At 51.2% G+C, this 17,397-nt stretch overlaps 1 protein-coding gene across 1 annotated transcript; it reads left to right on the top strand.

The window, feature by feature from the left end:
* Nucleotides 1–4,592: 4,592 nt before the first annotated feature.
* On the top strand, nucleotides 4,593–9,317 carry LOC128731998 (putative odorant-binding protein A10). The gene is made up of 3 exons (XM_053825157.1): nucleotides 4,593–4,906; nucleotides 5,347–5,602; nucleotides 9,178–9,317. Exons 1-3 carry the CDS (start codon nucleotides 4,895–4,897, stop codon nucleotides 9,315–9,317), a joined length of 408 nt encoding a protein of 135 aa, XP_053681132.1. The 5' UTR covers nucleotides 4,593–4,894.
* Nucleotides 9,318–17,397: the final 8,080 nt, after the last annotated feature.

Consider the following 17,397-nt stretch of genomic DNA (forward strand, 5'->3'; position numbering starts at 1 on the left):
ACTCTTTCTAGCCGCGTATTTGGCCGGTGCCGTGTGGATGTGATTAACATGCAGTCATGGCTGGCTGCCGGTGGAACCGTGTCATGGAGCCACTGGGCCGTCGGTCTAGTGTGGTTGCAGGCGATGACGCTGGTGATGCGCATTATTCCGCAGAACCGAACGACGGTGGAGGCTCGTAATGGCGAGCGCATATATAAAATGGTCGCCAAATGAGCGAACGGCAAGCACCGGGGTCGATGAGGTCAATCCATACCGAAAACCTCTCTCAACCAGTCAAACAGTGGTGGAACGTTAAATTACAGCACTTTTATAGCTCATTTCGGCTGATGTTGTTAGGGAGTTTGCACAATTCTTTCATGAAAGCACACAAACTGACCCCGTAGTGTCAATTTGAAAAACATCGAGTACTCGTTTTCGCATAAAGCAACGAACAACTGTCGCTACCTGGCGAGAACGAAGGACACTCCCAACTTAAACAGGCTCTTCGTTTAATCGCAGTAGCCTGCGACAGCTAATCAGCACGTGTGCTTGAACGTCCTTCACCAGCGGACACCTGCAGGTGGTTTAAATTTTTAAACCCTCTCTCGCTCGTAATCGCATTAAACCGAAACGATATACTCAGAAACCTTGGCAGAAGGCAAAACACATACTCCCACCGGGAGAAACGACCGCACTCCCCGAGGTCGGGGCGCCGCCTGGAATTGGGTAATTAATATGCTCGTTTAGCCCACCACCAGCCGCCAAATGACGTCAGCTTCAGGTGCACGTTAACGGCGTTTTGTTTCTACTTTCGCATCCCGTTTTCAGCTCGCAGTGAAATATTCAATTTGTAGAAAAAAATTTTGCGGCGCCGGTCCCGCAAGGCTTCTGGGCTCGATCGGGTTTCGAACAAACTGTTGAGCTGTCGTGGGCGTTAGGGTGGCCCCCTCTTGCCACCCACACCCGGTGACAGTTAATCGTCCGTAGTGCACCCGGCACTCGAAGGGAAAGGGCGCTAGATTGCGCCGTGGTAATCCGTCGCTCGGAAAGAAACGGAACGCTTCGACCACTCAACGGGCAATGAAATCGTTTGAAAGAGCGAGAGAAAGAGTGTATCAGGGGGGGGGGGGGGAAATGGGTGCAGAACCGTTTAGAAGAGGGGGAGGATGGCGTTCGATTGTGTTAAAAGGTTCTGCTCAATTATACTAACACGTAATTAAATATGGATGCATAAATCCGCCAAATTGAAACCTAATGGGCCATTGAGAAATTAATTTATGGATTTAGAATTCCGGGATGTGTCTGTAGCGTGGGGCTGGCGAGGGGGGGGGGGGGTGAATTGCAGCTGCAGTGAGTGGGTGGGATGAGCGGGCGCCATAAAAACGATCCACCACGGGTTGACGGGTTTATGAATGGGGGACATTTATTATCACAAACGTTGGTTCGCGCGCTCGTGCACGTTATCTTAAAGTTTTCGGGCGTCCCAATCGAGGCGCCATTGCGATTGCATAATCATCCTCCAGTCCAACGAGCCAGCTCGTGCAGGATGAAAGAGATTCATTCGACCGTACGCCATCTGCCGGCACTGGCCGTTGGTTGGGAGTTTGGGGATATTTTCGTCGTGTATTTCCACGAGCCCGGGGAGTCACAAAAGTGCAGCCAAAACCCGAGGCCCACATCTGGGCGCTCGACCTGTGGCCCTGTGTGGGACAGCAAGTGCAGCAGTTCCCACGGAGATTCGGCAAGCCAGCCAGCCGGTCGGTCATAAATATGGTGGTAGGTCGAGTACGGAACCACCGCGAAGGGTGGGCTCACAGTCGATTAATCCGCGATTAAGATACGTTTAATATTTATTAAAATTCATACCCACAAAAGCGCGGGGTAAAAATGTACATTTATCTCTCGTTAATGCACGGGCGCGCCCTTTCTGCCCTCCAGTGGCGTGTGTGTGTGTGTGTGGGGGGGCTGATTCACTGAGCACTGATTAAAATTTCATCCTCACCAATCACATATTATGGGAAAGGACACGCGCAAACGTGGAAACAAAACCCGTAGCAGCCGTAAAAAAACCTGTATTCGAGCAATTTAACAATCGGCTTTGAAGCTTGCATGCTGCGCGATTGCGTTCGCTGGAAAAACCCTATGATTAACTGGGCGGACGGGATATCGAATCTCTCGGAAATCCCCCGGCCATGTATACGGCCATTAATGGGCTTGTAAACGAATTGCGCGGATTTGGCGAGAGTGTGCTGCATTTGCGCTCGCAATGTGTACGCTTTTCTGCTAATAAATTATGGCATCCTTGTGACAGTTGGTACTGTGGCATAAACTTTGGCCACAGTTGCCGGTTTGTGTTCACCATTTTTAATCGATGTTTTGCGTCAAACGGGATGGCAACCTTTGCGTTCGTGTCTGTGGATTAGGGAAGCGTGTGTGATTTTTCCTACCACAGCAGCTTTTTGCTACTGGAGTTGTTGTGTAACGCACCGTCTGATCTGGCACGGATCTGGAGTGCGGCTATCAAATCCAATTCATTGGATGCGATGGAATGCGCCCACCACCCACACCCCACTGGGAGGTGTGAAAAACAACCGGAATCTCATTCTTCATGCTTCGTTCGCGAGCCAACATGGGGGTAGGTTTTCATAAACATGACAATTAAATTTGCCTTGCCTGCTAAAAGCTGATCCTGGGATGGCACATGCAGGGTTCGCTGCCGACGCCGGGGGCCATCTTTTCCCTACTCACCCACCGGCCATCGCCCATCGCTCCCCCGAGGTTGGCCGGAGAAGGTATGCATCGGATGGTAAAATAAATTATGTTATAAAAATCCCATTAGCTGCCTCCTGTCGACGCCGGCCCGTTCCAACCCGGGTCAGTTTCGTCCTGACGGGTGGTGTCTGGGTCGGCTGTTGTCCTGCTGGATTGTTCACTTTTGGCGCCATAATTTTGTTTATCCTTGCGAAGCGACCCTACCGGTCTGAGCCACCCGTTGGTTTTTCGCTACCTCGCACGCAAGGGTGGGATGGAAGGTTCTTTTACGTGTCTGTTCTAACTCCCACCGAAACTCGCTGCCGATGGATTTGCTTTCTCACTCGCACCTGATGGTGTAGCGGTCCCCGTGCAGGTCCTGAAGGTAGCCATAATTTCTCGGGTGCCAGTCTGTTGTAATCCCCTATTAAGTGGTCTCGGGGGGATTTCTTTTCGGTTAATCCTCTTAAACGGTTTCTTATGTGTTGTTTGTTTGCCCTCGAGACGCCACCGCCACCGGGTTGGTGTTCGCGTCCAACACGCCACCGTCACCTCTTTCCCGGAGGTCCTTATCCCGGGGGTTTGGTGGCGAAAGTTATTTCGGATGCGTATAAAAAAGTTAGAATAACTTCCACGGCGTCCAGTGGATGTGGGCCTAATTTGTGGATTATGTGTAATTCGAGAGAAATTAGGCGATGATATCGACGTTATCGCGAGTGACTTAAACACACCTCGGGCGTCTCGGTGTTGCTGCGAGTGACGCGATCGCTAAGCCGAAGTTCCAGAAACCGGTTGAATAACGCCCAGTGCAGCGTGTGGTGGTTGATGAAATCGTTCCGTACGACATCTCAAACATTCGTGTCCCAATTTCAGCTGGGAATTACCCACAAGTCGCAACATACTATGGTTCACTTACGCCCAGAGCTTTGGCGTGGGCAATTGCGATTTGTGAGCGAGAAAAAAGCCCTCGAGCGCCGGGCGTGTTGCAACCCTCTGAAATGCTGCTGCATCGATGCTGCTGCTTGTCATAAACTTGCCCCTGGCACACCGTCAATCGTCTCGCCACCTCTTGGCACCTCTCGGCACCTTCTCGGTCTGGGCGGAAAGCAAAAGTGAGAAAATCATTACCCTTTCCTCGTTCGCGCGGCTGTGGCGCCCTTCGACCAATCGAGCCTAACCAGCCGCTTTTGGGTATCAAGACGCCAAAGAGAAGCAGAGAGCAGCAGCAGGGTAGCAGGCATTTCTCGCGGGTACCGGGTGGTCGGTGTCTCCCACCCCTTCTTTAGAGCGTGGGTTTACACGCACAACCCAGGACCGGGCGGTTTCGACGGACTTCGACGGGCAGCACGTCGTCATTTGAAGTTTTAGATCGGTCGACGTCGTTACGGTCGTGCGGTTGTGGCAGTTGACGTGCTTTTGCGAACGGACGGTGTACTCGAACGATTCCAATTACAGCGTGCCGGTGTTAGGGGGTGTTTGCATACCGCTTCTAGGTGGAACGGGTGGATTGAAATTTTAATCGCGTATCTCTACCGCGTGGCTCTTAATTGCTGGAGAGTGTTGCGGTCTCGTAATCGCTGGCAGGTTTCCTGAGATCCCAAGCAACCGTGCTCCCGGGCTTCATTAATATCCATCACGTCATTCGCGTGGGTCACAGCGTCTCCTTGGACCGCATTCGCATCCGCAAAGCTCCTTGGTCAAAAGTCAAACCGGTGAACGTTCTGGAGCTGTTCGCGTGCTGTGACTACCACTGCGGAAGGGTTTGCTAAAGCTGACAGCCCACACGACCCACGTCGCGGTGCGAGATAGGCCACCTGATTATCTCCTGGGCGAGCTGGGCCTACGAAGAGTTGGCAGAATTCGAAAAGTGTCCATCAAAGGAGAAAGTCTAGCCGACATTGACAGTTACACAATAGCAACCGCATCGTCGTCTCCATAGCGACCGCGAAGCTCACCGGTGGATTACACTACCCTGCTCAGCAGGCCTCGTCGACCTCATCGCGAAGGAAGCCCAACTTCTGCTACCACCGTACACCGACCACATCCCAGTAGGCCTCGGTCGTCTGGGAAACGACAACGCAGCAGCAGCAGCAGCGGCAAACTTGACAACGGCCGGATTGGGCGGACAGATTCCGTGCCCTCTTTCGCAACGTCTCCATACAAGATGCCCAGCAAGGTGAGCAATATCCGTTACATAATCGAAAAGGCACACTCGCCGGCGTCGCGGCGATTGCGCGAAATGATAAAGACATAAGAAGCGAGAAAACAAACGCGCCATGGCTCCTGCGAGGGGATGAACGGCATGGATTTGATTTTTTTGTTTTATGGAACCCATTGGAAGGTGGCCAGACCGGGCCCACCAATGTTTATGTGTGTGTGTGTTTGTGATTATCGCTCACTTATCCATCATTACCGCCATTACCCGGTTGCTCGATCGCGCGCTTTCCCTTTCCCGCGACGAGCAGGGGAGTGTTTTTATTATTACCTTTTACTTTCCAGCCTTTCGTCCGCCATTATGCTGCATAACCTCTTTCGCTGTCGGTCGATTATTTATGTTTGCCTTTGTTTTCTCTTTCTCTCACTCGCGGTCGCACTTGTCCGGTTCGCAAAAACCAGGTCAGCAGTCGCCACAGCCGTAGCAGCAGCAGCAGCAGCAGCATATGCCGGCTCGTTGGACTTAGCGTTTGCGTGGTCGTGGTCATGGCACTGGTCCAGCTGACTAGCCCCGGTCAGGCCGAGTCGACTACCGCTCGGACGCAGGTCTCGGACGAAGCGCTCGAGAAGGCCCTCAGCGACAAGCGGTACCTGATGCGCCAGCTCAAGTGTGCCCTCGGAGAGGTGGCCTGCGATCCGGTGGGAAAACGCCTCAAGAGTAAGTACGGCCAAGTGCGGTAGACCGCAGACAGCGCAAAAAACGGACTCGGACACGGACATGGACGCAACTGGGAGCGAAAACTTTTAAAGCGGCCCTTTCGAAGGGCGAGTGGAACTATTTCAGGTCGAGTTTAAAGTTTAGTGCCCGCGGGATTCCATTTCCGGATCGAAACTGGGCGAGTGAATAATGCGAAGCCATTTGAATTCGGCGCCGCTCGAAATCGCCCATCTCAAGCACTCGGTTTGTTCGTTAATTAAACAACGCTTTCGAGGGCGTAAAAGGAAACACAAAAAAAAACAAAATGGCGATTGTAGAAGAAGCCAGCCACTTTCGACTGGGCAGCCCAGTAATCCGTTGCCCGGGCAACGGAAAATGTATCTCCGAGTCGGTGGTGATGGTGTTGCATTCGAACCAGGACGAAAGGACATACGGATGAACGGACGAATGGACGAACGGACGAACGGAAAGTTTCGGACCGATTCTTCGGCCATTATGCTGCGTCGCGTTCTTGCAAACGATTGCTTCTTCGAGGAGGTGCTTTGTTTGTTTTCGACCGAGGCCAACAAAACACACAAAACAAAAGCGATCTTAATTCAAATTAAAATGATAATTACGCCCCGTCCCCCGTCGACTTGGAAGGACGGCTAGAAGCCCTTCTTCTTGTGCCCTCGGATAAAGTGGCCCAAAGTATGTGTGTGCTTGAGTGGGTGGAAAAAGGCGAAAACATGCAGCTACAGGAGCAACCGAGAGCAACTAATGCACTATCGACAGAGGAAGCGAACGGGCGCCTCGATGTGGTTTGTGGTTTTGTGGTTTTTTTTTGGGGGGCAATTGTCTTGCGTGCGAAGACGAGTTCCCTCGCTCGAAAAGACTTCTAGTCGTGCTCGCTTCCGGCCGATTTATGGTGGTTTCAAATGATCATTCTCCGCACTATAAAATATATATTTGTCTTTGCCAACTTCCGTGTGGTTCCTTGGAGTGTTGTTTCGGGGCGAGAACAACCGAAGTCGGGAGTCAGCAGCCCGGACTTAGTTGCAGCAGGCCGAAAGTGAAAAACAGGGGATTTCAACTAAAAAGCCAAACACGTTCCGAACGACTTATAGCAACACTAATTGCACGTTTTTGTACGTGGTCTACTCAGTGGTTGGTTTGGTGGTTGTCGACAGCTCCAAAGGGCCAGTTTCTAGGGTTGGTTTCTTCTAATGACTTTATTGCTGCCTCAAAATCCTCCTCCTCCAGTAGATTGACCGAGGTGCTGGGATTGATTTTTCTCCCACACACTCGAGGGGAAAAACTTTCTTGGCCAAATATCTGTTGGAATTGTGGCGGCCACAACATTGACGCCACATACATAGATGTATATTTTTTTGTCGCCACCGATCGCTGGAGGCTCGTTTTCCGGCTCGATATCAGTCAATTTTTAACTTAATTATTCGTCTCCATCCCCGAAGGTCGGTTTTCAAAAGGAAAGAGTGAGAGCAGTGATGTTGTGTTCTCGTGCCGTGGTTGATTCGAGACGGCACAAAACTTCCGTCACCGAGGGGCTCATTTTTATGGCTCGTAAATCGCCCCGGCAGTCAAACCATTTAACGCCAAACGATACGACCGATGCAATGTGCGTTAATAAAATGCGATTTATATCACCGGGGAGTGTGGAGTGGGAGAAGGTCGACTGGGAGGGTCACATTCCTCCCCTCTTGGGTGCTTTGAGGGAGGCGTTGGGGTGGCTTTTAATGCGTTTTCGCGCCTGGTTTCGGTACTGGTTGTCTCGCGCATCAAACATGCAACTTCAATTCAAGTAAATTGAATGTAAACAGCTTTCGCAAAATGATCCCAAAAGCCCGACGGGAGAGTGCCACGTGGCTTTTTTTTTTCGTTCGTTACTCACTCAGCCACGTTTGTTTTCCTCCGCATGCCGGATGGATTATCAATCATCAGATAATGTAACACAACATTTCGCCCGCTGCGATAAATGATCCAATCTACAATGGCGTGCGCGTTATGGCAATATTTAATTTAAAAGGCTCGCTTTAACGCTAGCCTCCCCCATCCCACTCCATCACCAGGGAGTGTACGTCGATAATGAGATGCAAAAACGCATTAATTCTATTCCAAAGTCAATGATTTATGGTGCCAAAGCGAACCGACCCGTATTCATGCTGCATTGTTCCAGCGAACGCTCCAAACACGTCCCTGTGGCGCATATTTTATGTCACATTTATGGAATTTTTGCCATCATGCCATCATGCTTCCCCCGGCACGCTCTTTTAACACTTAATTAAATCGCCACTGATAACACTGAAATGGGGTGTGTGCACGTTTGACACCTCGAAGGAACGTGGAATGGGGACAGGTCGTGTTGGGTGCTAACCCTTGGTTCGTGGCGCCATTATTGCCCTCAAGCTGGCCAATGACACCGTCCATCGTTCGTGAAGGGTTGATATTTTTTTTCAACCCATCGCTCCCTTGGGATGCAGCTCGAAAGGCAACGGGCCACGGTTTGCGTATGACCGTGCAGCGTGGTTTGGCACGTGGTCTAGCGCGACTCATTCACGTCCACTAGAGCCAGGGCCGCGGGTTCGTACGTGCGTGCGTGCGTGCGTGCAGGGCCACAGGTCTATTGGTGGACGCGCGTGTGGAATAAATATTTGGAACCAATGCACAATTAGGCCCGTGTTGCAACCGGTGACGATGGCAGCGGTCATACATAATTCATCGCATTTCGCGTTTTGCGTTGGTTTTGCCTGCCACCAAGGGCGGCCAAAGTTGTCCAATTCTTGGGCACGTGGTCAAGCGTTTCGCACCAATATGGCTCCCGTAGCAATTTGTTGCAGTTGGTCAGGCCGTCGAGTCTGCCCCGTTCAATGCTGCTGTTAATTAAATTGTTCGCATTAGGACCTCACAAACCATAATTTATGGTTGGATAGGCCGAGCGTGGGGTGAGCGAATTCGAGGGCTTTCACGCATTTTCCACCGATCGTTCGTGGAAAGGAGTCGGCTAGTTGAGCGGAACTGCGAAAATGTACCATACTGAGAAGGGAGTTCGAAATCTGAGAAGCGCGCGATGATGATTCGCAACAGGGCGTCAGATGTTTCCCTAAATGGCCAGTGGGTAGATCGTGGGCTATTTACAGCTACCGATGATTCGTTCGATGGAATATTGTTGGGCCGATTTTTTGGCTTGGTTTCGGACGAAGCGGCAAATGATTTTTCCCCCAAACCGAACAGTTAGCTATTAATGTGTAATTAAATCTTCAATTAAACCCCTAATTGATTCCACAGCTTGTTTTCTCTGAGCTCGCTCATTTGGAACCCGCGGGAGGTCCTGACGTCACTCGGAAAGTGTTACGAAATCTGCCTGCAACCGACAGTGGCGTGGGAGAGCCTCTTCCTCTCCTCCCACCCTAATGTGCTAAAACGAGCCCGGGGGCTGTGTGGGTGGGATTTGGAGGATTGTTTTTCAAAAGCTAATGGGTGTTCTGATTTTCTTCGCAATGCTGCTTAGCAGCCAGTAGCTTCCCCACGGTCATTAACTGCTCATATATATGTTGCTGTTTTCTGTTCCCTTCCAGGCCTGGCACCATTCGTCCTTCGAGGAGCTTGTCCTCAGTGCACGCCAGTGGAGATGAACCAGATCAAGAAGACGCTGGCCCATCTGCAGCGAAATTTCCCCTCGGAATGGAACAAACTCGTGCAGACGTACTCCGGATGAGAGTTTGTGGGTGTGTGTGATAAAGAGCCGTTTGGCAGCGTCGTGAAGTAGCGAGTTTGAAGAGAAATAAAGTATATTTAAGTACATTCGGTTAAATCTGGTCCAATTCACTTTGTGAATTTGCGAACGAAAAAAGGCACATCTGAAATTGTATCGTTTGCGGGACTCAATCGCGTTGGTTCTTCTTGACGAAAAGTGTTGACACAACACAGCAGAGAGACACCGTTCCGCTACACTTCGTGCAGCTTGTTTTTCTTACAAGATTTTCCGCGAGTTCAAGGGACCAACGTGTAACGTGTTCTGGGGTATATCGCAACATCAGGCGACGCGCTCCAATGGCGAGATCACGATTGGAGTGGCTTAGGAAATTTGTCGAAAGCAAGTGACTCGAAGGAGCTCACATCATCGTGCGAAGGACGTGCGTTAGTTTCATTGCAATCCGCCCTGTTATTGGTGCAATTTTCATCCGCTTCGTTTCATTTCATCCAGTGGAACCGCGATGACGTGTTTCGTTTCACTGACGAGGCAAAGTAATGGCAATTTTTACATATTTCCGCATCGCCGCCTACTGTGCTGTTTGTCCCACGTCAGTAGTGTACTCGTCACTAAGGTGATTGCAAGTTTAGCTCGTTTAAAATTACGGTACGGATGTTGACAGAAAAGTGCTGCAGTAAAACTCAGAAAACGCTCCATACGTACCATGCGTACTGTTCCGGAACTCGAGTTACTAGCGCGCTAAACTCAATTAACGAGATTGATTCCGGAATGCGCTTCACAGCGTTCCAGGAACTTTTCATCCAACTTATCGGTGAAGAACTGCGATGTGTAAACAGCAAACTTAACGCACCACGCGGTTTAGGCGCGCACCAAAACCACATCCGGACGACGATGTGCCTTGAGCGCTTGGTTCCTTCACAATTGTTGGCTCCTACTCCTGCGTGGCGTGGCGAGCAGTTAAATCGAGCGACCTTGTTTCTTAAACTCACGCGAATCGTCGAGGAAGCGGCCTGCAATATCGTAACGATGGCGAACACGTGCGCATTTAAAACTCCCTGGAGGAGGTTGCTTGGAAGAAGCAAAAGAGAGAGGAAAAAAACCCCTTCGACAAAGTTAAATTATTCTTTCCGAAGCGATGCAAAGTTCGCTACCCACCGAACGAAAGCAGGAAGCGGTCCCGCAGGACGAACGCCACCGGAAGTGAAGGTGTAAAATCCCATCAGGCAAACACGAAGGCTAGGGGGCGTAACGTGGCCAAAGACGGGCGGATAAAAAAGACATCCGGTTCGAAGGCGTCTCTCTCTCTCTCTCTCTCTCTCTGCCCATCTACCGGAAGCCGACCTGCTGGTGCGTCGATGATGGGGCGTCAAAAGGGATTAGTTTTGCGCTTCTGCATCCCGACAATGATGCTTACGATTCCGTTTTTCGAGTGCTGGGAAAATATTTTCCTTGTTCGGAAACAATTACACTCGTTTGGGTTGGTGGGCTCGCATGCAGCTCCAAGCCCGAAGGGTTGCAACGTTGGCCAATAAATTACGCCGAGGACTTAGCCCGGGATCCTGGTGGTGGTTGCGATTCTGGTGAAAGTACCGTTTGTCGTCCCATTCGTGGGAATGCACGTGTGGGAGTGAATTTCCGTGGCAACCACCACACGCGAGAAACAGGGAAAGCTTTTCCAATTTACTAGAATGCCATCCAGTTGCATACCCCTCCAGGACACTCGGGCATGCATCAACAAGGTGTCGGCCTTCGGGCAAACAATGGCCGCGTCGCCGAGAGTGATTGTTATCGTTTAATGAAATATTCGTCGCTTCAAACGTCCAGGATAACGGGCGTACCTGCCTGTGCGAGAATGCCGTAGCACATGGCAGTTAGGAAAAAAGGAGCAAAAATGGCTCTCTTTCCCAGTTTCGACGCTTCCGGTTTCCATCCCGACGACACTTCATAAATCGGGTGGCTCGAAGTGCCCCTAGACGCCGTGGACACACATTTTCCGGAACGTACGTTATTTTTCGGGGTATCGGGAAAAGAAACTGTCCAATCGCATGATCACACCGGGAGCTTATTTTGTGGAGCGAGCAGGACATTCTGGACACGGGAAGATAAAAGCACCGAGCGTCCGCCCAACGGCCAGCAAAAGGTGTAAAGTCTCGTTGAATTATTAATCCCTGCCAGCTCGACTGAAGGCGAGCGAGAAAGGAACGAGTGCACTGTTGATTGTGCTTATTTATGTGTTCTCGGGAGGCCACTGGACTGAACTCGCTCCGGGACCGGCATGGTGCACAATGAACCGGCGCCGAAGAACAAACGGAATGAAACCATCCACCCAGGGCCACCCAGGGCCACCCAGGACTGGTTGTTGCAGCTTGAGCGACAATCAAGTGCGGCCCTTTCGCTTCTGGAGACAGCACGGAATATGTCGCCGGTATGCCAAGAGCTCGAACGGTGTGCTTCAGCTTCGTGCTCTATTGTTTCGTCGACTCGAATTGTAAAATAGCCCTCTTCCCCCAGGGTCCAGTCGCCATGTGGGGTGAGAGTTTTCTTTTCTGGCCCACGCCGCTCCGTGCGCCGTTTCGCAATTTATTAACAATTTATGAGATTACAATTCGCCACCCTGCGAGGACCCGGACGATAACACCTCGGGTAGTGCTGCAATCGGTGCAATTGGGTGAGTTTGTAGATCACTCGAATGCATGGCGACACGGCACAATAAGTAGCCCTGAGAGCGCTGTTTCTTTAGATTTACGTAGCACGAGATTCGCCCCGAAGCGACGCGCTGTAATGGGCGTGGGTTGTTGCACATATTTCGGAGCACTGACGCTCGTTAGTGGAACGGAACGCCGGCTAGACGCCGTAGGGCTTTGAGCTTCGAGGGAATTGTTGTTTCGAGTTTGTGTCGTAGCCCGCGCAACCTCGCTACCGATTATGATCGTCAGCGTCTTTAAGGCAGGAGGATGTATTGGGAGAATTATCACGAAAAACCACGCGGACAACGGCGTGAACGCCGGGATGGAGAGCGCGATAAGAACATAACCATTTTGCCATCGAAATGGGTCTTTAAATCACATCACCACAGACCGCAGAAGATTGCGACCCCCATGCTACCACGGTTCCTTCACGGGCAGCTCATATTTTGTGGCCCCAAGCAAGGGGAGCCAAAGGTTTTTGAGAAACTTCCCGAGAGAGTGAACATTATCTTCGCACAAGAAGCGCCAGCCGGTGTTGGGCGGCCGCAGCAGGGCTTAATGGAACTAATTTTGGGCCGTGCGAGCCCCCGTTCGCCGTAGTAGGCGTTGCTTTTTCGCGGAAAACCGTTGCCAAGCAGCACCGGCTGTGGAGGGGTCGGTTTCGCTGGAACAAAAAAAAACACTCGCCCTACACTGGATGGCGTTTTTTTACGACGGAATCCGGCCAATATATGGTGGGATGTTTTGTTTGGGGAGACTTCGCTGGGGCTTCTGGCGACCAGACTCGGGGCTTATTTTTTCACCGTAACACAAGCTTGCCCACCAATATGTTGCCGGGAAGGATCCGGGGAAAAAGATACGGCTCCGGGCCGGGGAAAAAAAGGGCCGGACAAATAAACACTCGGGTAAATAAGATAAAGTAATTATTTGCAACTAATTGCATCGTGGGGTTTTTACGCCGTGGGTGCTAAAGCGAGCGGTCGGGCGCCCTCTTACTTAATTATTTTCCATTTACGACCGCGTCCGCGGCAAACTCCACCTCGAATCGCTTTCCCGACCGGCCTCGCAGATCGCAGGCATCCTGTCCTCGGTAACGCGACCATTACGCCAACCATTTGCCCTTTTTCGGTCGACCACCGGGCCTACGTCGTCCTTTCGCGTCGGATCGCCGTACACCGTTGGTGTGTGCGAGAACCGATGTTCCCGCGTGTAATTCCTCCACCCCCAATACACACACACACCCACACAAACGCGCGCACACTCGTTTGGTGAGGGTGTCCATCCATTTTGTGCCGCGGGGAAAACCGACGGAGCAATTTGAATGTCAGTTAGTTTGGGGTTCGGTTTTCCCTTTCGCCATTCACAGGATTTTTGGCAACGAATGCCTCCGGCGAGGTCACACTCGTCTGCGAGTGACACACGCCTGGTTTTGGGGGAGGGTTTTTAGGGCCTACTCCTTCACAACCGGGTAGTCGTGGAACGTGTCGTAACATAGGGCCACCTCTACCACGCGCGGTGGCCTTATTACTGGCACGTCCAGTGGCGTTCGCTTTGGTCGCTTCGGAACCGGCAGGGGACGACACTGCTGCAAGCTGCGGTACGGCTCGACACGTATCTAATGCGATAATATATAATGAGAATTTATTCTCTACCCATCTGACAGGCGAGAACTTGCCCTACCCTTGGAAGGTAGAACCCACCGGAAGGTGCGGCTGAAGTGGGTTCGATCGCTCAAAGGATGTCGACATCCGTCGTTCGGGTTCGTCCGGTGCTGTGGCAAGTTTTGCGTGGAACTTCCGGGACGAGATTGACCCCGGCGTTGACGGTGCCACCCAGAAACCGAGCCTGCGGTGAAGCTAGTCCTAGAAACCAGCAAACAAAAAAGAACGCATTCATGGGAGCTCCTGTGCAACAACGGTTGCTCAAGGTTGCGGGTTTGTCGGATCTTGCGATAGACAAACCCAACCGAGGCTGATGGAACGGACTTCCGCAATAGGGGCAGGATGTGGTTTTAGGGGAGATAAAGGGGAAGGATCGGATCGGTGTAGGGGCGAAGGATACATTCGTCGAAATAGATTACTTTTACGCCGGATGTGGGATGTTAGTGGGTTAAAGCATTTCTTCGTTCGGACGGGAATAATTAGTTTAGACCGGAAAACGGATTATATCCGAAGAACCTGCGAGAAGTTTCTCGAACACACGAGAACTGCAGATTTTATTTTAGTTCTCGGTTGAGATTTCTTCGTATAAATGGGCTGGAATTGTGCTCTGATCTATTTTAGATACAGACCGCATCACGTAAGGGTATTCGAGGAGCACTTACGTGCGAAAAGGGCTCGTGGTTTTTGAAACTGCACCACCTGTTTGAGACCCACTAGCCTTCGAAGGTCTAGATGTATGCTACAGATGGAGCTTATGCGATTTGCATTCCGTAACTGGTGGCAATCACGTGCCTTTCTAATATATCGTCAAATGTGGTGAACGGAGCTAAATCTAACGAATTAGTGAGTGGGAGTGTTTGAAGATCATTACTTTATGGTTTATTAGATTGGTAAATACACCTTCCAGGAGTCTCATTTAGTGTTACCAGAAGGTGCTCCTTGGCATCGTTGCTCCTTTTCGCTAATGAGATCGAAGTCCTTGAGCCGCGCATGTTCACTGTTTAGCATACAAATTACAAGATGTAACACTCGGGCTGCAAGGCAAATTGCAATTTGATGCACGGGTTCACGGCAACTTCAAAGGACACCAGGAACGGGCTTCGTTGACGTATTGCACGGTGAAAAACAAACTACTTCGCGAGCACGTGCTGCTTTCGTGCCTGCGAGCGCCTCGTGCAGTAGCTTTGCCAGCGGGGACTCGTTCGATAAGCATTAATTACATTCCTCGTCGAGGCTCGGTTCGGGATGCTAAGACCCGACCACGTCTTAGGAATTTCCGCACTTAATTTACACTTCATTCCCACGGCCCACGGGGAGTGGGTTCGTCCTTGGTATGGTGGGATGACCGGAAAGGCCGGATTAAGCGCCACCATCCATAAAGCGAACGGACGCAGTGACGCGAGAGACACTTTCTTCGATGAGGGTTTTGCATTCCAGCACCATCGATGGCCGACGGTTTTGCCGCAACTCGGAATTTCCTCCATCTGTCACTCGTCCTAGTAGCCTGAGGTCGCAGAAAGGCACTCAACCCGGCCCCGCCACTCCATCGCATAAATGTAAATGTCAAGCGAAGCAAAAATGCATAGCTTATAAATAACGACTAACTCGTCCTTTCGTCCTAGCCCGCCGCTAGGGCTCCATTCCTTTCGGTGGCGTCGGTCTAGGGCGGCAGTACATCCACCGGAAGTACTTAGGTAGAGCGGCCAGCGTCCAGCATCGCCGTCAGCACCACCGAAAGGCGGGAAATAAAACGAAACGACGGCGATTTTATGGCAACATTCTTGATGGCGCCCAGGGCAGCACCGATAGCGAAGGGTGGGGAAGAAAAAAAAGCCCTTCGAAGGACCCGTAACCGTTAGACAAACTAATTCAGTAATGCTGAGCAATTTATTCATGAAAAGATGTTTCAACACCCAATCCCTTAACGGCAAACGAGCGGCACGAGGAAAAAGTGTATGTTTATGGCATAATTTCGTGTCAAACGTCTCATCGCGCTCAAACGGGACCACCACCACTACCAGCAGCAGAAGCAATAGTAGAAGAAGATGGTCGTCATGGCGACAACGACGCCCCGACGACTACGATCCTGGCTCGGTCGGTAACTATGATTCGACGACTCTTGATATTCATTAGCGAGAAGCGCTCTCAATTTGCATGCTATTAGCCGTGACGGTCGCGTTCGTGTGACGCGGGCGAGGAAATAAAAGCGATCGAAACTTTCGCGCTGAAAGATCCGGAGAAGCAGCAGCAGCAAGCGATGGAGCAAAAAAAAACACGTCCCAGCATACTACACCTTTCGGAAGGACGAACGAAAAAGCATCCTTCGGTTGAGTGGGTTTTTCCTTTATGCATCGCGTCAGCTTCTACCCACGTCCAGCGTATCGAACGTGTGTATTGGTCGACGGATTACTTCCGCCATCTAGCGAACTAGCTAGCCCACGTGTGTGTATGTGTGTGTGTGTTGGTTGACTTTGGAAATGCCGAAGCTATCCACAAAGAAGCTGGGCAGGAAAGGAACAATATCGAACTAGTAAATGGGATGATTTAGCGGGCGTTCTGAACTCACCCGGCCCATAGAAAGGACGGTCAAAGCAGCCCATCAATGGAAGCGAATCGGAACGTGGAGCAAAGCTTCGTCCTTGTTTGGGCTTAGGCACGGTGCTGATTGATTAATCGCCGTGCAGGAGTGGCACAGCGGAACGGCCTATCGGTTGACGGAGCTTATCGGTGGGAAAGAAAACTTCACCCACCTCTGGTCAGAGCCGAGCATGCCGACCCGATGGTGACAATCATTGATTGGGTAATCAATCAACCGGCCGGAATGAGCATCGCAATTGTTAATCCCAACGGCCTCAACGGTGGAACAGCGAAGGCCAGCGGGTGCGATCGAGCGAATCTGATCGATTTGTCGAAGGCGAGAGAATGAATTAATAAGACTTAGGCCGACTTCCGGACGACGGCTAGGGATGAGTAATCCTCGCACCACATCCCTGGAAGCCTAGTGAGCCCAGCGGGGTTATGTCTTAATGCAATACCACGTTCGGCCGGTCGAACGCATTCAATATGCTAAATTTGATCAGCAGATAGTGAATATTTAATTGGATGATGACATTCCGCCGTGACGCGGATTCGGCTGCTGTTGCTGTCGCTGGGAAAACACGACGACCTGTTCGTGTGGAGTTCGTGTGGTCAGGACGACCAGCTTGTTCTGGTGTTTGTGGGTCACTCGTCCGTTTTCCGATTGCGGCAGGATGTGGTTTTAATTAGCAGAATTTCGCAACAAGCGGCAGAATGTCCGATCATTATGATGCAGTTCCACCAGATGCACCAGGTGGGAAAATGAATCGCACTGACCCCGGTGAAAGCTTGGACCCACCTGAACAGAACTTTTCTTCCAGCGACGAGCAAGAGCTCTTAGGCCACTTAACTCGAACCCATCGAACCGTTCGCCATTAGCAGCATCCGTGAGAAATGGTACGAAAAGTTACTCGTTCGCAAACGCAACTCCCATACCAGGAGTCGAGCAGGTTGCTGTACGATCGAGTGCATATGCACCGGCAGTCGATGGGTGCCGCAATTGATACAGATGAATGTTTGCTCGATTCGCCCGCAAACAGCTGCAAAACAGCAGCATTTATCTCGCTCTAATACTTTTGAAATTAAAAAACTTTCGGTGTAGATTTCCCCGCGATCCCGCCGTTATCTTTGACTGGGCCCAGTCCTGGAGGGCAGCTG

Source organism: Anopheles nili, chromosome 2, assembly GCF_943737925.1.
Source record: "Anopheles nili chromosome 2, idAnoNiliSN_F5_01, whole genome shotgun sequence".
Lineage (NCBI taxonomy): Eukaryota > Metazoa > Arthropoda > Insecta > Diptera > Culicidae > Anopheles > Anopheles nili.